This window comes from Megalops cyprinoides, chromosome 2 (genome assembly GCF_013368585.1).
Source record: "Megalops cyprinoides isolate fMegCyp1 chromosome 2, fMegCyp1.pri, whole genome shotgun sequence".
NCBI lineage: Eukaryota > Metazoa > Chordata > Actinopteri > Elopiformes > Megalopidae > Megalops > Megalops cyprinoides.
The window spans coordinates 41,283,653-41,304,673 of NC_050584.1; the positions used below are offsets into that span (position 1 = coordinate 41,283,653).

Below are 21,021 nucleotides of genomic sequence, written 5' to 3' on the forward strand. Positions count from 1 at the left end.
CAAGTGAAGCAGTTAATTGCTGTCGCTTTATGTATTGCAGACTTTGTGTCTTTTGTACTCAAGTTCAGGCTTGCCGAATGTGGGTGCTTGTTTTCAGTGCATACTAGTAATGCGACAAATCAAAATAGATGGCCTTAGGTGAACTGAATATAGGATCCATATTTCTAGAGCTGTTTGCGCATTTCAAAATGGTGTATATCATAACGCCACATAAACAAGCCCATCTTTCTTGAACATCACACACTGTTACACCATGAAAGGCAATAACGGATATGTTGTCATAAGCAGATAACAGCTGGTAAAGAAAATCTGGGAAATTTTTGGAGGGTTCACTTTTCTAATTACTTCAGGCAAAAAGACCATGGGAAATTAACATCATATTGATGTGCACCATTTGCAACTTTGTGAAGTAACATTCTCAATTCATATTCATCTCCAGTCATTTACTCAGGGTATAACTCACAGTATGACCGTCATAAAGTCGTAACAGTATAAAGATCAGTCAATAGGTGGGAATCTGTAGAGACGATCAAGGTCACTGAAACTTAAAAACAAGTTCAAAGGTCTTAACACTGCAATTCCCAAGTCTAGGTCATTTCAGACATTACAGAACCCACATATTGTGATATGGCTTCTTTAACAGCCACATGACATATGACATATTCAATATTACAATGTTGAGGGCTAGAAGTGGCCAACAGTTTCTCATCCCTGCCTTGCAATACATTTCTGGCAGTTCCCATAAAACAGACAAGGGTTTATATCTTAACAGCCGTAATCAGTGCCTGAAACTGAGCATAAAAAGATGTAAAAATGAATTGATTTTTCGAATGGATTCTATTGCTCAGAAACATACAACTGTACCTCTACCCTGGCACAGTGGCAAACTAAAAATAAACAAATTAATAAATAAATCACATCTCGTCAAAAACTGAATCACCTCCACATGCTTTCCATTATTGATTTAGCCCACAATAATCTCTGATGCTACTTTTAGACTGCCCCAGGATCCTAATCTGCTCCTTTCTAGAGAGGCCAGCCACACGTCATTCCCAAAGAAGGGCATATGGAATGAGGAGAAAAGAAATACAATTAAGTAAGATGTATTTAAAAAAACAAATAATTGTTAAAATGTGAATTTGCCAGAGGTAGTTTTCGAAGCTCACTATATCTGCTTGTTTAATTGCATGGCTTTCCAACGTTTGTAAGGAATTGCAAAATACGTCCTGTTGTACATTGTACAGCAAAGCATGTGTATGTTCTGATATCCTATGCATTTCTTCTCAAGTGGACTTTCTGTCAAACTTTGTAGAAGGGCCCACTCGTTGTTGGTATGTGCTGGCAGTGAAAATGGAAATGGCTTTTCATACCACAGAAACAAGCAAAGCCCCCTGCAGAATTCCATCTCAGCATTATTGTGCCTGATCATTTATAGCCAATCAAACTACTCAAAGAAGGTAGAAATTCATTCACAGTTAAGAATAAGTGTTTTTTCAATCTTGTGTTTCAGAAATTACATAAAAGTAAGCTTCACTTAGGACCGTGTCCCTGAGTCAATTTATTTCACATTTAGGAAACGTGGTTTATTATTAGTAATCCTTGGTCAATCCTTGGACTTTGGCAAAGATTATGTTCCTATAGCCTGTTGTGGCACTGAAGTCACTGAAGCCCATATTCAGAAAATGTCCTGTATTAACACAATCATATAATTCCCTGCATTTGTAGTATATCACACCCCACTTTATGTAAATCCCATTCTAAATTCATTAGAAAATTGGGGTTAATTTTGAAATTAATATTTATATTGGCACTAAATTAAAACTGATATTAATTTCCAAATACTTTACAGCAGAAACAACAACGACTCCAATGTAGGTACAGAGCAGCCTGAGTAAAGTACATAGGCACTAAGGATTAAAAAAAGCCTTGGCAAAAAGCCCAGCCTGTGTTTGTTCAGTTCTAGTACTGAACTATAGTGCTTAATCTTTCAATGCAGAGTACAAAAAATTAACATATGGAGTCTTCATATTACAACATGGGACACTTTTTGTACAGTTGTTTACATGGAGAATTCTTTGAATGGAATTCTCTTTGAACGGGCTTCTCAAAAATACTGGGTGATTCTGAATGTCAAGAGAAAATCCTTGAATAAATATCTTTGTTAAGATCTTAAGCTTATGGTACACCTCATTTCCAGTATACACTGAGATAGACATCAAGTCTGACACATCAAGTAAAAAAGGACACATATTTTGCAGAGGTGGACACCCCGGCTTCAGAAAGTAAAAGTCCTACCATGTATTTGTTCTAGCCATTCTCTAAACAAGGTGATTTCACTAATTAGCTCCTCTACCTGGCTGAAGAGTTGTGCTAATTTAATTCAGCTGGTGTAGTGCATGGGTGGAACAAATACGTGGCAGGACTTTTACTTTCTGAAGCCAGGGTGTCCACCTCTGGTTGACATGTAAGTACCGAGCACTTAAAGACTGTATCATTCCAAACGTGATGCTAACACGTACTACACCATGTCTGCCCAATCACCAGATATAATCATCATTGAATCTTTAAGGGAAGTTCTAGAACATGGAGGGCAGAGTAGATTTTTACCTTTCATCTCTCAAAGAAGTGGAGGCTTTCCTTCTAGAGCAGTGTTTCTCAATCCTGCTGATCCTGGGGCCCCCCTGCTCTTCCTACCTGACTGAACTCATCAGTGGCACTTTTGATTAGCTTAGCATACCTGATTTAATCAAGAGCTCACACTAATTTCAATCAGGTGTGTTTGGAGCAAGACTGGATAGACGATATGCAAGATAGGGGGGCTCCAGGAGTAGGATTGAAAAACACTGTTTTAGAGGAATGGTCCCATATCCCACTAGAAACAGCTCAAAACTTGATAAACAGTATTCCAAGGACTGAAACTGTTCTGAAAGTAAAGTGAAGCCCAACACCTTATTCATTAATATTAATATATTGTTTGGTGTTTCCAGTATTTTGTCTACCCCCTATACACTCCGAGTAAGCTCTGAAAATGTACAGAATATGAAATGGTGACCTGTTATGCTGATAGGCTTTACCATAATCCTTCAGAGATGCATATGAAAATTAGAGCAAAGAATGGACTGTCATCATGCTCTTGGTTGGATGAATGTGATTGTAGTAACAGAGCAATTGTCAGTTCTTACTGTATAGCGTAGTTTACAAGTCAATTTAACCTGGAATAACTGGTTGTTTTCTGTTAGGTTTTAAACTAAAATTTGGGATTATTTGAAAAATAAATGGAATAAACCTGTGGCTGGATCACCCATGTAGCCTAATTTCTATTTTCTCTTAAACCCTAGACACTTAACACCTTAAACACTAGAATGCAAAGGGAAAACTTGATTTCATGTTTGATTAAAATGTAATGGATTCAGTCTATTGCAACAGTATTGTTCATACTGATAAAGCTTCAATCTAAATTAATCCTGATACTAACATACATCTAATTCATTAATACAATTAACAATGGCTCTTAATTATTAACCATGATGGTGATAGGGTGGGAGGAGGTGGGGGTTGAGGGGGATTATCCCTGTGCTTGCATGTTATCGAACATGAAGTGGAAAGTGGCATGGTGACTAGAGACGGAGAAGTTGCAAACGGGTCCAACCAAGAAAGGATGAGGTTAATTTCTGTTTGGCAAAAATATATAAATAAATGATAGATAAGGAGACTTTACATTTTGTCTAACAGTGAGTTCACTGCAATGGCATGGAAAGGACAATTGAAAAGCCTTTCGCATAATAGTGTTTTATAAAAAGGAATGAGTCAAGAAAAAAAAAGAATCTTGGTGACCTCTGCTGGACAAGACATGTACTACAGCCCATTTTCAAGCTGGCGTTACTTGAAGCAGACACAGATGGAACCATAAACAAGCCATTCTGTTATTGTTACCAACTTGCCTTCTCTGGTAGTCACAGGGCATTTCCAACTCCAGGAATAAACCACACTCTTAACTCCAGCGCAAAGATTTGGTGGCCTTTTACAGCAGCAGACTTTATTGTTTATGAAAAGCTTTCTGTGATGGTATGCAATAGACGTTTCAAGGTGAAGTGACCCTTTGTCTTTTGGCTGGTAGTCATCATTCAGCAAGTGTAACTGTCATATTCTAACATTTGAAATGGTAACAGCACTTGAACTGTCTGTAGAGGTGATGTAGAGTTGATGTACCCAGGAAGAATGTTTCAGAATGGCACAGTGCATGAATCTGGCTGACACCACAACCAATAAAATCAAATCAGATAACTTTATTAAGATTGTGCAAGTCATTACAGCTGACAGTACTTAAGCTACTTGCTTGCTAAAGTCAGGCAGAATAATTTATACATATTAGTATATATTTTGTATCCTTATGTCTATAGATTCAATGTACGTTTCAACTTAAATCAAAGAGCACACATCCAATCACAATACTAAGTGAATGCAATGTATGGGTCCTGAAAAGTCTACAAAAAGGTGGGTAAAAATAGCTTTGTGACTCACTAAATCACCTTCACAAGTTGTGCGACACTTTCGAGATTTTTAGAGGCTCTATAGCAAAAATGAAAACACCTGAATAGTACAAACATGTATTACTTTGCATGTTGATTCATATAAATAATTTGTTTTTCAAATCAACTTTTAAATGAGGTTAAGTGGCCAATGGCACACTCTTCCTCCACTTGGTCCTTGAAAAGATTACTATAAGGAAATAGTCATCTATGACAGAGGCAATGTGAATATCTGAAACCATACCTTATACCTTTTTAAAAAAAGCTGCGGTGATCACAAACACTACGGTGATATCCGTATTACCTTATCCTAACAGTATATTTAAATATGCATCACAGCCATTGTCGTGGCCATTTCAGTCTGCATTTCACATTAATAAAATAAAAGAAATAAAAATATAGCATGAAGTAAACTGGGTGATGTTAAATAAGGCTTTTAATAAAAACTCCACTAGTGAGGTCTGTCAGTGTCCACTCATGTTACTCTACAGCCACAAAGGCGCATTGTCTCAGCTGCTTAAAGTCAGTTCAAATGCACTGAATCAGTTTCCTTCATTTAGCATCCCTCAGGACTGCCACTATTGGGGCTGTCAAATTTGAGAGCACAGATTCAGAACTGGAGGACAGGGTAGGAAGCAAACAAATAATAAAAAAAATCCATCAATATATTATTGCCACATAAACACTACAATGGTTCCACTACGAACACACACATTTTCACTAAATTTTCATGCAGTTTTTTTCCCCCACACAGATTTTCATTTCAAACACATTCCATGGCAGCACAAAAAGGAGTAATATTAATAAAGGAAAACGAAAGAATGAAAAAGAAAAGCATTCCTCCTCAGGACATGAATACTAAAACAAAAGAATATTAAAAAATGCAGGGTGCACTAGATTACGTGCTACTCGGCAACTCAATGCTCCACTTCGAAGTCTTGAAGAGTAGTCATCAGGATACCTGTAACAAAGCACAGAAACATTACCCTGTGGCACCATTTCCTGTAAAAGGACAGCTGAGAGTCAGCTAGCCCATGCCCTATGGCAACAGCCACTTCTACAATACACTTGTCAACTTCAACAGCAATCAGCCACATCAGAGCACACAAATGTTTTATAGTTGAAATGGTCATTAGGGGAAGCTTATGTAAAATGTAAGCAAATAAAACTGAAGTAAAAGTCTTTGTTGCACCATTCAGCAGAGTGTATTTTTGCTTATAATAATTCAGTTGCATTGTACTGAGATGTATCTAACTGCTGGTTCACAGGAGAGTAGAGCAGTTATAGGAAAATGTGTGGTGCATTTATGCAAATGAGATTCTTTGTCTTCTCTGTGCCTATGTCCACTAGAAACGTGCCCTCAAACTCCATGGAAACAAGGCATGGAGGATACACATACAGCACATCCTGATGTCAAACAGCAATTCACTGTTTTGTATTTAAGAAAATGTGAAGGCCTCTGCTTGAAAAAACATCTCACGTGCTTTATGTCTTTCTTACAGTTCTCTGACACAAAGAGTCAGAAGGAGTGAGCAAATGCCTTGTGAATGTGTTGATGTGTAGCTCATGCATCAATTTAACAGGTTAGAAACCAGGCAAAAAAAAAAAAAAAGCTTCAAACAAGTAATTCTCCATTGAAAGGATGCCTCAGAGTCCCTCTGCCTCAGCAGCAGTCTACCTTTTCCCTCCATTACAAAGGCCCACAGGGAGCTGGAACTGGAGCCAGCTCTAGTGATAAGGCTGACTTATGTCACACGGACAGACTGGCACCCGGTATTTGGCTACATGTCCTTATACCAGATTTTGCTGCACAGCCTCACTTCACCATCCACTCCCAGTAGTGACTGTACAATTACATGGCACAATTGCAGAAATGCTCAAGTAGGCCAGGCAAGCCCTACCTCCTTCATTCCTCTAATTGGAGTTCCTTTGTCTGACATTTTTGTCTTTGTGGTTGGTGGCAGCATTGCTCTTCCTAAAGAAAAAAAAAAAAAAAAAAAAAAAACACAAAACATTTAATTTGATAATTAAATTACAGAAAAAAAACCACTTATGTATAGATGGTAGGAAACATTCACTTACAGAGGGGCAGATCCTGAATCATCATCTGTAGGACAGCGGCAGAGCACCAAGATGAAAGGGAAAAGAGAAAGATGAGCAGCATGTACTCGACAGCCAAAGACCGAAGAGACTAATCGTATGCGTAGGGTGGAGAGGATGTTAAGATGGATGGCAAAATGCTTTCTAACCTATAAGGACAGTCCAGTTGTAACAGATAACAAGTTACTCTCAAGGATTCATTTCATCTGACAGGTGAATGCCTATTCTTTAAATCTGGTCATAATGAGTAATGAGGGATATTTTTAGAGGCCTGAAGTATTAAGCCAAATTCTCACTTGTATAACACATCTGTTTTAAATATGTCTGAACTCTTATGATGGAAAAAAGAGCATGCATCAATTTAAACTTGCATTGCATCACAATGTACTCCTTTGTCATAAATTTCAGAATTCCAACATTTAACATTTGCTAAGGTAGTAAAAGGGGTATAAAAAAAGCTTAACTTTTTAACAGATTTAAGGGATTAAAGATCATGCAAAACAAAACCTTGCCATTACAATATTAACACGTTTCAGTCCACATGGAGTTAAACAGCTGTGAGGGAATGCATACACGCAGAGAGTGGGTCTTTGATGTGACCAACATAGGGACACGACAGCTATACTGCATATTAACTAAACCAGTCAGAAAGTAAAGGTTCTACCCTTAGGAATGGATATGACTCATGACATCTCAGTTACTTTCATGCAAGAACAATATCTTAAGATGCAGCTTTGCATGCAAGATTGACTTAATCTAAAAACGGCATCGCCAGTCTACTTCAAATGAACGGAACGTACTAAAAAAAATATTGTGCAACTGAATTGTATAACCATACTGTACCATGTCAGACTTAATTAACCCTTTCACTGGTAATACTGACTGTCATCAAAAGTTAGATGGAAATATATTTTAGATTATCTGCAGCATGAAAACGTGACCTATTTTACATCATTTCCATTCTGAGGAAGTGAAAACCAGTGAAAGAGTTACGCATTTAGTACACTTCTTTTCAAAGTGGCTACTCTAAGAAAGCAGTGCAGCCTCCAGCTTCATCTTATCATCTCAGAGAAACCACTTCAGTCTGACATGCAATTTTGATCACTTACCACAACGTAATAAAAGCAGCAGCAAACAAGGAAATAAAAATGTAAATAATAAAAATTGTCCTTACAGAAGAGAACTGAAATTGAGTTTAATAGAATGGACTTCCAATATAAAAATATGAGAAAGAAACAGACAAAAATCATACTTGTAAACCCTGGATAAAACAAGAACTAAAATATTATTAAAATTCTTAAAACATGAACAATGATACAAGGTCAAGGTACCATAAAAATGTTAAAAATGGTAATTTTCATGATTTTCAGGATTGGTGGTTCCTCTGAGGGTCATACCGAGCCCTAGGACAGTCAGTATAGTGCATGTCCTCTACCACAGGAGGGCAGTAAAAATAATCACAACCTGATTTGAGTGTGTACATAGCAGAGTATGTTAGCACTGTAATATGGCCCCACAACCATTCATGCATTTCATACAAACATCAGAAAATGTGTTGTTTCATCCTGAAAAATGAAGGATGCTCCAATATGTACTTGTGAAGAACACTTCCACACACTAGACAAGTAGATTTCAGAGGGCAGCACATACCGTCATTAATCTCATCTGGCTTTCTCCTCTTCTCATAGATGAAGATAATAGTGACTAGGATGATGACTTCGGCCACAATGCCAAGGAAAGGCCACAGTGCGGCTAGCCTGCTACGGACACGCAAGTGGATCTTGTCCGAGGCTTGGCCCATCTCGCCCTCTCCGTAGCAGATATAGTCGCCCATATCCTGATTGATGTCCAGGTCATGGATGTACAGAGTGGTCTTGTTGGGAGTGTTCTTAATCTCATACTTGTCAGTTCCATTGGCAATAGCCTAAGGGTCAAACAGAGTAAGGGAACAAGAGCACAAAATTCTTAAGACTGTCCTAGTCAAGCAGTAGGCCATGTTTACATGGTGTCAGGGTCCTTCCTATTAGGTTTCACTGAAACCTTCAATGATTTCACCGAGGCATACAGTATGTTTAAAATGTGTCACATAATGTTTAAAGCAACAATACAGAGTAGCTATCAAAAATGAGCGGGTGGACATACATCTTGCACTGAATATACACAGGCCATTGGTTCTCTGTGCAACTCATTTACAAGAGTACTATAGTTATTAGATCACCAATTCATCAAATCAAAATTAAAAAAAAAATTCAAATGGCCAAAATATGAACGCTTATTTATATTATTTATATTATTTATATATATATATATATATATATATATATATATATACATACATATACATACACACACACACACGTACATAGACACACAGATCTGTGTAAAAACGAAAAAGTAGGTAAGTAATTCACCATTAAAGGGTGCACAAACTGTGACATCCTACGTTTCCAATTTGGGTTTTTGAGAGGATTGAGTAAGTACTTTGAAACAAAGTCTTAATCACTTCTTAACCCCTCTAATAAACTTCCAATGAAGCTTTAGAGAAGAGAACATTAACATTTGTAACTCACAAACCCAATCAGGACACAGGGAAACAAGTCCGAGTAAGCAGATCAACTAATCTGCAGTGTACTACAAATAAGAGAGGCATTCACTTAAGTCTTTTACATTAGGTGCTAAATATATAGCTATTAACGCTGTTCAAATTCACAGAGACCAAAGGCCTATCTGTGCCAAAGGGCAAATGAGACTCATGTCAGACACATGACTGTGTCTTAATCTCAGCTTTGTTACCAGACTGGCAGAATGTCAGAAAACATATCGATTCAGTTTGTATGCCTCCATCTTGTGAGGGAGAACCATACAGACCACACAAAAATATGGAGAGACCCTGTGTTAAGTCTTTGGAGAGGATTAAGCATACCGTTTTCTCCCCATCCTCACGAAGAAGATACCACTTCCAGTCAGTGGGCAGAGGGTAGCTGTGGCTCACGCAGACCAGCACTCCTCTGTCCTTCTCATTCCCGTGCTCAGAGTGTTTGTATGCCGCAACATGAGGAGGAGCTGGCAGATGGACAAATGGAGATTCAGGTTGTGGAGATAGTGTGGTGCCAATTAAGAGTAGTGGCAGGCCTATGCTGAACACATTATGGACTTGTAGAAAGCAGTTTGACTTGGAGTGCAAGAGACATTACATTACAGAGTGCCCGAGATTTACAAAATGAAACGCTCTGAAACACCACAATGTTTCAACATAGCCAAGTGAAGTCTGAACTGACACCCCACGGGAAAATTGGCAATGGAGATTTCCTGCTTTTGCGTCAAGGCATCAACACACACACTCATGCAAGACAGCCTGGTACATGCAAAACACAGGCACTGAATTTTCCCCACAGGGCTTCATTTCAAGCTCATTCACTTGTGAATAAATGTATGCTCACAGAACAAGGTATGGTTTCTACAGTTCCATGGACACAGTAATGCATGCTTTAATCATATTTAATACATAAAATTTCTGTCTAGCCATGGGTATGAATGAAAATGTGCAAAGCTATCCAATACATCCATTCAACCAAATATTTACAGATAATGCTACACTGTATTGACATGCTGACTGGTAATAATAAGCAAAAGCAAGAGCAGTAAACTTACTTTTTACTTCAATAGTCTTTTTAACCTCAGGAGTAGAAAGGAAGACACAGGCATATGATCCTCCTGAATGGCCATCAATTTTCGGCATGCTGATGCAAAATAATTACAAACAAAATTATATCTTGATACTGTAGGATCCTCATCACCATTCCAGATAACATTTCTCCACAACTTCTTCTAAGAAGTGCAATACATCCAAGATGGCAGCCTTTCCATGAAGCCACTGCTCATTAAGACTCAGCCACCTTAAGGATGAATTCGGCAACATGAAGGCCTCCTGCTGACAGATATGGGAAGAAAGGGGAAAACAAAACTGCCTGTATGCAATAAGCTCTGCTGCTTCCCTAGAGTTACAACAATCGTACCCTTGTCATTGGCCACAGCACTGGCTCCGCTTTACAGTCGAATGAGAAATTGAGGTCAAAGCAGAAAGAGCATTGCTAGGAGGGCTAATCCTCCCGCTTCCACGGTGGAACTGCCCGAGAGAGGCTACAGGCGAAAACGCACGTCTGCGCTGTCCACCGCAGTGTGAATCAAGGGAACAAAAGGGGCCTGCTAATGGGGTGGGGACAGCCGGGGCACAGGAGCTGAGCGGAGGCACTGGCCTTCTGCATCAAAGCTTTTCATTGTGGATTCAGTTCAATGATACCAACCTCCTCTGTGATGTGAGCTCTTCCGTTTGCCCTCACACTGCTTCCAGTCATTCAAGTCTCCAAATTACCAGAGGCAAAAATTTCAATTTGCTCTCCAACATAACTAACACCCTAATAAAAATCAGCCTTGTCCTGGAAATGTATCATTTAATGGTTTTTCCCACCCCACATTAATATTCAAGTTTCTTATCATGCTGTAAAACTATCCCCTGTCGTCCTGCAAACAAACTCCAACAGCAACAGCACATGTAATAAGGGTAAATAACATTGAGTCCCATACCTGTACTCTGTGTACGTATCTGTAGAGTCCACCTTTGTCCCTTCGATCACCTTGTCGTTTTTGGTCCAATAGTGACCTTTGATCATGGACGGCGCATTGGTGAGGTTGCAGCTGAGAGTCGCAGAGGTCATATTACTCACCTCTGGGGGGTTTGTTAAAATAATAGGCTCTGCATTGGCACAACACAAAAGAAAAAAAAGCATTAAAAATGCACCAGAAAGTATGCAAAAGGTTATACTAGTTTGGAGCTGTACTCTTACTTTCCCTGGCTTGTGAAACACTAACTTTTAAGGGCAACGATAAGCTTACATTAGTTCTTGAGGGAACACGGTGTTTCTTATCATTTATAAAAAGTCTCTCCGAGATGATTAAAAAGTTACAGATTCAAGTAATAAAAATTTTTTCCCTAATTTTCATAACCAAAGGGATATAATTTATCAGGTAAACAGGTTCCAGACTTTACAGATCTATTAAAAAAATGGACAACTCCCAACCAATCTTAACTTGTTAGCATTGCACGAGTTATAAAACTGCTAAAAACATCATTCTACATAAACTTGTGAATATAACGCCAAGATGACTGTTCAAGGCTCAAAATTCTGCGTTGCCAATGTATTTTGTCTTTGTCATTTGGTTTCCACTACATACAGAAGTCATATAAGTACCATATGACCACAATTGTTGTAGCAACAAATACATTAACAAGCCAGTGCTAATTTTATAAAATTACAAGCCTAGAACACAAAACAGATGGAACACATTTAATTACATATGCACAGAAATTACTAAGGTATACTTCAGGAAAAGCTCAAAGATCCCTGGTAAAGGTCTGGGGAAAACTACATGGGATTCATTAGGAAATTAACGTGGGAGGCTAAGCTAAGGAGATGGAAAGGCGAGAGCAGCTCATAATGATCACAAGCAGAAGCAGAAAACAGCTGAGACCCATTGGGAAGGTTTGATGTGACAGTAAAGGCTAGATGAAAGATGTGTCAAAAATTTATATTCCAATATCACACTACTTCAAGCATTATTCGGTGTGGTTTAGAGGGAAAAAGTAAATTAATAGTTAGGCCACAATGCCTCAAGGCTGTGCAGTTGCTAACTACATAACAGGGTTGCCATCTTCTTTGTAGAGAAAAACTAGTTTACCAAAAGCCAGCAAAATCTAAAAACAGCACAGCATTTGTCACGTTCAGTCAAAATGCACAAGAATGTTATCCCCGACTAAATGCATATTGTGACAGCAAAGCCAAGCTGACCACTACATAATGTGACCCCTTAAAAAAAAAAAAAAGTCAGTTCCAGAACAATTCTGAATACAAATTGTCTTGCCCTTATTAGGCTTCTCAACTTATGACCAGTATGAAATATGTAATTATCAGTTATTCATTTTCCAAATGTCACAACAAAAATGCCTGACACCACACTGGGTTCTCGCACAATGGTAAGGCATCAGATTGGGGCCGCTGTACTATAAGGTGACAAGGCAGTGACAGGACACATCTAGGGAACAGCTCAGTATATCCCCCAGGAAAGAACTAAACAACAGGAACTGTCCATAATTCTAGCACTGAGGAGAGATGCAAGTTTACCTTACATCATTCACCACAGATGAAGTATGAGTTTGACTAGATGTATAAGTGAAACTGCCCACAGACCAATTCCTGCTATCCAGCCCGCAACAACTGCTTTAAACTACAATAGGTGCGTTCCTGGGGGTAGGGGAGTTTGGGTGACACCAGGAGGGGGAGGAAGGGTTGAAATGGAAGGGTGTCCGACAGGAGTGTGAACTCTCACTGTCCCCACAAATTCAAAGGCCCTGGTAGCTGGCTCCACCACTCACGTTCAAACACAATAATGTTAGCCTGTGAGCGGATCCACTTGATTTTTGGGGTCTTCTTCAAGTCGTTGCGATCGGGATCGTTAGAGGCTCTGCACTCGTATGTGCCCGTGTCGTTGAGTGTGAGGTTTGAGAAGTAAATGGTGCTGGTTGCGTGGAGGATGTACGTGGCGTTGATCTTGATGCGGTCCATCCGCGCCCCGTCAAACAGCTGCACGAAGGTCTCATTGGGTTCCTCCCCCTCCACGTACCACCACTGCACCTCGGGGATGGGGTTCCCTATGACCTCACAGTGCAATTCGGCACTGTCCTCATTAAGTTTCATTTGGGACAGGGGGGATTTGATGAAGCCCGCTGAACATGGGCAGGTGGCGTTTTGTTTTTAATGTAGCGATTTGGTTTGATTGAATGAGATGATCAGTGAATTTTATTGTTGGTAATGATTAATGGTCAATGGAAAGGCAGGCAAAAAAAATGAAAAAGAAAAAGAGAGGTTATTAGAAAATTAGAATGAGAAAAGCATAAATTAGAAAAGGCCATGGATTTTACTATCATGCAAAGTTGTCTGGTAAACCAAATGTTCTGAGCAACTTTATGGAAAATGTCTCAGACACAGTGTGATAGTTAAATCCAAAACCACAACAGAAAGAATGAGAAAGACAAGCATGAAAACACAAATCAAGACAAAAGAATATTAAAATTGGATGTTGTAGAAGAATGAACATTCAACTAAAAAGTAAAGCATGCAAAGGAGTGCACAATGCAAACCAAACCAGACCAAATAAAGTGGCTGCATTCTAGACGCTTAAATTTATAATTGCTGCATAACAGACATCTACAAATTTCAATACTTTTTGACACTGTCAAAAGAATAGGACCTTTATTCACACTCACGTTGTACTGTATCAGAGAGGTTGCTACACATGGACATTCTTATGCTGATCTAATTCGTCAGAGACTCAGCCTAGAGTTGAATATTCTCTTGAGGAGACCAAACTTTCTCATAATGAAGAAAGGGCTGTGTCCTGCTAACCCCCTGTAGGGCCATGTCTCTCGAATTCTGCTGGAAATCGTAAGATAATACAAAGGAACAAAAGTTGGCCTCAACCTCAATGAACAAGTCTGCTTACAAAAATAACCAAAGGAGTGAACTACACAAACAACCCAGATCAAAATTCCAAAGACTTAAAAGCAAAGAAAACAACATTCTACATTGTTCTGCCTGCAAAGGGTTATGTCTGCCCGTATGTTTCCCCTTATCCAAAACAAAACTGATATTTATACAAGGTAGGGGGTAGGGTGTGGAGGTAGTGGACTCCCTTATATCTGTATATCTCAATATAAGGATTTCACTGTGAGAAATATACTGGTCCCATACCAGCCTAAAACCTATCATGGAAGTCTTTTCACTGGTGGAGTCAAACTCTTGTCAGTTGGAGACCACAGTGCCTGGAGCTGTAACTACCATGTGACCTTTCATTGGAACTGGTCGGATGTGTTTTGCTGCTCTGAGAGGTCACCTTCACGCGAGCCGCTATGGAATACACACTGCTGAATAAGCACTGCCAAGGGAAGCATTCCATCCCGCTGCTATGGGACTTTTCCCTCCTCCTTCCCATTTCCACTGAGATGCAACGCTTTAAGAGGGGGTGACATTCCTAAACATGAATGAATGGGGGACAAATCAAGTTTTTTTCCCAGAAAATTAAGTCACTTATTCATAAAAACTCATACTGAGTAAATATTTGTACATTCAAATACACATAGTGCAGTACAGATTGCTCACCCAGTGACTCATACTGACTTTGCTGCCTAATCATACATTTGTTCCCCCACTGATTCTCACTCTTCAGCCTGTCTAAGCTTACAAATCTGGATTTCATATCATAGAATGCGAATCACTGGCACAGGCATTTCCAGTATTAGGCCTACATTTTACTTGCTTAACACTGCGAGTATACACAAGTTGAGTATAAAGTCCCAAAGAAAAAGGCATTCATGTTTCAAGTTGTAATAAAGAAATATGTATCGCCTTCCCTATTGTGACACATATAAAAGTTGGTGAGCAAAGAAGGACTGCAAATTGTAATGTGAAAGAAAACATTTTTTTGGCTGAGGCTTTGGATTCAGTAGTCCAATGCAAAGAAAGCAAAGCATTCTTTTCAACATGACCAAATATTAGCACTGGGCAATTTTCAAACTTTGGCAAATTCATTTACTGATGTCACAATGTACATTAAATTGATGTTGAATGTAAGCACTAAACACTGCCATTTTTGGACAGTACAAGTCTGGCTAACAAACTAAACAGTAATCTTATGATATTATTGCATAAAGGAAGATTATGTCCAAATACGCAACAGATGGGGGTACAATGATAATTACTTTGCAGAATACCGAAAACAACACATTAGCCAGCTGACCTCATTAAGTAGCTGCCAGTGACATGTATGACATTTATCCATAGGATAGGTTGATTAAATGAACATATTTCTAGCTCCAAACACCATTGTATTAAAACACAACAGAAAACAGGATAAATAAGATAAGATAAAATTTGGTCAATCACTGGAAATATTGAATCAGTTAAAGAAAACATCCTCTGAAAGTACAAAGTGATACATTTGAGCAGCCATGGTTTTAAAATTTCAATACTTCATTTAATCTGTGAATTAGTCACAGTCCTACAGGTTTGAGTGCTAACCCACTGGATAAGAGTGGAAAGAGCTGACTCTGCTGTTGTTTAAGTTAATAAACTACACAAAGGCTCTGATCACGTTACCTTCAGGGACAAACTCCAATGAATCACGCAATTGTTTACTTGTTTTGAGTTCCAAAAATCTGAGGCCACATAATACTTTCAACCTCAGGTTAGTAACCTTGTTGTTTAAAGCAACCTCACAAGTCCATTCATTAAGGAAAAACATTTGAGGGTAAGAATGCAAAGAACCCATTAAGTAGATTAATGTATAGTCACTTAACTCCATAGAGGGAAATCTAATTAAACTGGACTTTAACTCACATGTACACTGGTGTAAGATCTATTAGCTTAGGAAAGGGAAAAGAGGCCTTGAGACCCTTCTGACCAACAAACACATCGAAATAGATATTTTACGATTATTTTTGAACAATAACTTTTGCTGACATGTATTTTGCACATTTTTACTTCATCTGGTTAATAGGAAAGCAATGGAATGATATATAGATGGATCACCTAATGAAACACACCCCAGCAACCACATTCAATTAGGATTACCTGTGGGTGAAAAAAGAATATTTTGAATCTTGAACTAAATGGTAGACTTCACTTATGTGCCTTCAAAAATCTGACAATTCCTGTTCCTGAATTTTAAATAAAGGTATTTTCATGTGTACAATTTCACCCTCCTTCCAGGAGTCTCCAAATGGAGGAAAAGGACTTTTGCAAATTAACATCACTGTACAGATTCTACAAGGCTACCCTTAATAATAATTGGAGTGGTATCCAGAAAACACTGACAATACAACCTGAACTGCCATTAACAGCCTGCAGCGAGATAATCAAATCCTTCATTTCAGCCTGATGTGTAAATATTTCATTAAGGTGTAGAGGCAATTTCATGTTTAACAGCAGGTAAAGGAAACTACTATATTGACAATCTGACAGAAATGTTTCAAATATATAACACTGTGATGGGTTTCATACCTTCAAACCAAAACACAATTTATTATGAGGATAGTGTGTTCACATCAATGAAAAGCCTAAGCTATTAAATATCACCAAATAAGACACGATACAAGATGGACAGGCCATATAAAAGGCGATTTATTCTACAATAGGAATGGAATGTACAATTCAGGGTACAGCTTACTCTTGCCAGGAGAGCTGCCCTTGTACTTTACAGCAATAAATTAATGTTGTTGACAAACCAGACAATTCTGCATAAAACAAAGGAGCACAGCTTCACAGTGCTAGTGTAATTTTGTGTGAACAAAACTGGCCAGCCTGACAATGTGTTTCATGTGTAAGTGTAACACTTAATATTGTACTCTTCCTGACCTTGTTAAACTGAAGAAAAATACCTGCTGTCTCTAACCCAATTTTGAGACCAAAGTTAGGTTACAGCCAACGACTGAACTCAAGGGAAATCTAATTTTACTCCTGATCTGGAGCTGCCATTATGGGAGCAGTCCAGCTCTGAGGCTGCCTCACTCTTTGGAGGCATTTCTGTTGGCAGAAGCATCAAGTCACATCTCTGCCACTGCATAATGAGGGCACTTGGAAAAAAAAAAGCTTCAGAGAGAAATGGACTGTTAAGTTCTGCCTCACTTCATCTCCTGTAACGGCAAAAAAACTGCAGCGTAACCTTACAAGTGCCAACTGTTCGTCAAACACTACTGACATTACCTGAGTCAAGGGATGTTTTTTGTGATCATTTTTGTTCGTTATTTCATTGTCCCTTTGCTATTAATATTAATTCATTCAAGTTCAAACTCAATCCATTCAATTCAGCAAGTAAGGAATAACCTGACCCATTAATCTACATGATGTGAATGTTCCTGCGAAAGAATAAATCAAGCGTTCCATGTTTGCGTCGTTTAACTTATACTTTCTTCATGCAGTTTACGCTGCTTCTTGACAGGGTTGGTGTACGTGCTGAGCAGGACTCCCTTTAATTACTGTTAAATCTTCTCTGTTGTTTGGAACGCTACCCTATTCCCATCTAACCGTGGGAAGCTGCTTACGAACGGATTAAGTAGAGGCACGGTGATCATTTTATTTCCAAACGCATGGATGCAAACATCCACTCCGTAAATGCAACCTTTAACAAAAAAAACATAACTACTTGCATAGTCATCTCACTATCCGTGCTCGCAATGTACAAAAAATAATGATCAAAACGTTAATTCGGCCTTTCAAAATGACTAATCACGCCACTGTTTAGCTACAATATAATCGATGACAAAATGAATGGATGCGTGCATCTGCATGATGGGAAATACGACGTTGCCCTCGCCAGCCATTTTGAAAACCTGGACGTTTTGCAATAGTGTAGGCAATGATTATCTTTTATTGCTTTTAATTTTCTTGAACTGACGGCTAACTGGGAGCTTGACACTCCCGGTTTAGAAAGTCAAAGGAGCTCTTTTTGTCACAGACTCAGTATTAGCGCTGGAAGGTTATAATAAGCTTAATCTGATCACATGACCTCGCCAACGCTAGACTGGAATAGGGTGTTTTCATGGGGACCGTTGGATTACAAGGAATGTCTGTATGCATCACATTCCGTTAGTGTGTAACATTCAGTAGACTGGGGAGGAACAGTCCAACTTCTTTTAAAATGGAAAAATCTAAAGTCAATTTTCATATATCAGCGTAGAATGTGTAAACAGCTGCTCTGCGGTTACCCGTGAACGACGCAGCTAAAGCTGGTACGTAACTACATGTCACCAGCTGCAAAATAAATAAAATGAGGATTGTGGCGTATGTTAATTAGTTTCGTGGTTTATTTCACGTCAGTACAGACACCTTAGAACAAGTAACGCCAGTACCATTAGCTACTGTTTCACGCCAATATACCTAATACAACCTAAGTAAGCGACGGTGCTCAAAACATCTACTTGTTACGTTTTTTTAATACGATAACATGTGAAGATAAAAGATCACAGGTGCTAGACCACCTGCAGTAAGCGTTGGCTGGTTTTCAAGAGAGCTAACGTTAGCTAACTACGAAGACGAATCAAATTCTAAAACCTTGCCCCTTATCACTGTTGCCAAGGTAACAAATGGTGCTGGTGTCAAGTGTCCTGATTAAGAATCGTTCTTCAGCAAAGCATTGACTGACTACTCGTAACATTATAAAACAGTTTAACAGTAGGGACTAAACCTTCCAGGTGGATGTTAGCTAACTAATGTCTGCTAGTTAGCTACCCACCTAGTCACTTCCCTGTCAAACTGGTCTTGTCCGGTTTCTAACTGACTGGCCGGGTAGTGTAGCTAACGCTAGCTGCTTTTATTGTAGCGAGGACGCGAACCATTTGGGTGGCTGATTTAGCTAGTCTTACAAGCTGTTATTAGGTTTCCAATTATTTCAATTATGCAATGCTGTTCAAACGGTTTATAATTCGTTCCATTACAGCCATGTTTCAATTTAATTTGCAAGCTGGATAAAATGTTCGCTTGCTAGCTACTATAGATGAGACCGGTATGGCAGCACGTGATTCAAACCTATATTAAATTAGTTATCTTTCTCATTATTGTGACGTTAGCCACCGAGCTGCCTGTAAGCCGGGTAAACAGCGAGGCTAAAATGTAAAGCGTTTCGCCGCATCCTCGGCCATTTTAACCAGTGGTTAAAAATATTCAGCCGGTGCTTTTACGCCATAACGTGAACTAGCCATCTACTCGCTCAAGACTGTCTAGCCATCTTGGCTACGGTTAACCAACATTCATATTCTCTTGAATTTATCAACAAACTCGCTAACTAAATAGTTAATTATGTTAGATGGAACATTGCTAGTCTACCTAACGATTCATCGGCTAGCTGTTTAACCTGTCGAGCTGAGATACCTAAATAAGACATCCTACCTGTCAGGGCACTGGCTCCATACAGGAACATCAGGAAAACACACGAACCCCACAAGAGCACCATTTTCAGGCTTCTTTCCCCAGATTTTCACGAAATGCAACTCGCTCTTTAACTATGTTTTCCCCATGCACCGGCTGGTACGCTTCAGCGATCTGTTCTCTATTGGGACCACTCGTCCTCTATTTGTTCCTCACGCGCTTCTCGGTGAACCCGCACGTACGCGGACGTAAGGCGTACACCACACGTCCGGTGTAACAATCAGGGGAGGACGTCATAACGCATGTGCTGCGACTTTCCACTGGTTGTGACAAGCGAACAGTCACGTATACAAAGGGGAAATTTCACAATACGGCGGCATTTCTATAAAATGTTAAGATGAAATTGTTGGAAGCAGCCAAAGGAACGGTACGATGCCCCTTCATTCACTCACTCATTCACTGGGTGGCTCCCATCAAAGTGACGGTAGCGTCTTGTTTTATCACTAGATGGCGTAAAGGCCAGTGAAGTAGTCGCAGGCAGTTTAAGCATTGTCCTTTAAGCTCTTGATTTCACTTAACTTGTCAGATAATTATCTATTTAAGACACGCAGAGAACAGCTAATAAAAATCAACAAGGATGACACACCTATTACGGGTATTTTATTCGCATCTTTTAAAAAAGATACATTTCAATAAAACACCAGCGTCCAGCTCGGACAACAGGAATAATTAGCCTACCCTATAGTTTTAAAAAAAAATCATACTGTACCAACCTAACGTGTTCTCTTTTTTGTCACTATCGTGCAGGCACTGGTACACACCCATCCTGGTAAGTCTATAGTCTGTATTTATTTGAGGTAATTTGCAGGGAAATTAGAATTGGACTACAAATAGAGAGGGAGTCCCCCAAACATATAATTATGTAATTATTCCCATCCTCTTCGGGTTTACCGTCTTTTTGTTCTTTAAGGAAAGAGCTCATGCTTTGTGCTGCCAATTAAACACGACTGCAATGAAAAAATAATTACCCACCGTCAGGCAATACTTAAGTGATTATATAATTCATTCATTTAATCTTGAATTAGTCAATTGTTAAATTATATTAACATGGAGAAGACATTTATCCTTCTGCAATTGTGGTTTTCCCACTAAACTTGTTATATCAATATAAATAAAAACGTTACATGTGCTTCTTTACTGCAGTGAAACTCAGATGAATCACGAAGCTGTTGTAATTTATTGTACTCTTGTAGTTAACTAATTGCAGTTTATGTATGCCTTCCATTTTGAGAAATGTTTTAATAACTAGAGCATGTAGCGTCACCTTTGAAGATCTATCAGGATTCTGATCCTTTTCCCCCTAGAGAATTAACGTGTCTCCTGTTTTGTTACCGTTTCATCGTCTTATTGTAAATGTA

General features: G+C 39.0%; 1 protein-coding gene across 2 annotated transcripts; it reads right to left on the reverse strand.

Moving 5' to 3' along the window:
* Nucleotides 1-4,266: 4,266 nt before the first annotated feature.
* bsg (basigin) lies at nt 4,267-19,844 on the reverse strand. Of its 2 annotated transcripts, XM_036515637.1 has the most exons (9): nt 19,625-19,844; nt 13,060-13,410; nt 11,214-11,382; nt 10,281-10,369; nt 9,553-9,692; nt 8,280-8,553; nt 6,612-6,636; nt 6,431-6,504; nt 4,267-5,490 (listed from the first exon to the last, which is right to left on the reverse strand). In XM_036515637.1, the coding sequence occupies exons 1-8, from the start codon at nt 19,686-19,688 to the stop codon at nt 6,444-6,446; spliced, it is 1,173 nt and encodes a 390-aa protein (XP_036371530.1). In that variant the 5' UTR covers nt 19,689-19,844; the 3' UTR covers nt 4,267-5,490; nt 6,431-6,443. The 2 variants fall into 2 exon arrangements, with proteins under 2 accessions (XP_036371530.1, XP_036371522.1); XM_036515629.1 differs by lacking the exon at nt 13,060-13,410 and having other exon boundaries at nt 19,625-19,838.
* Between the last annotated feature and the right edge of the window lie 1,177 nt (nt 19,845-21,021).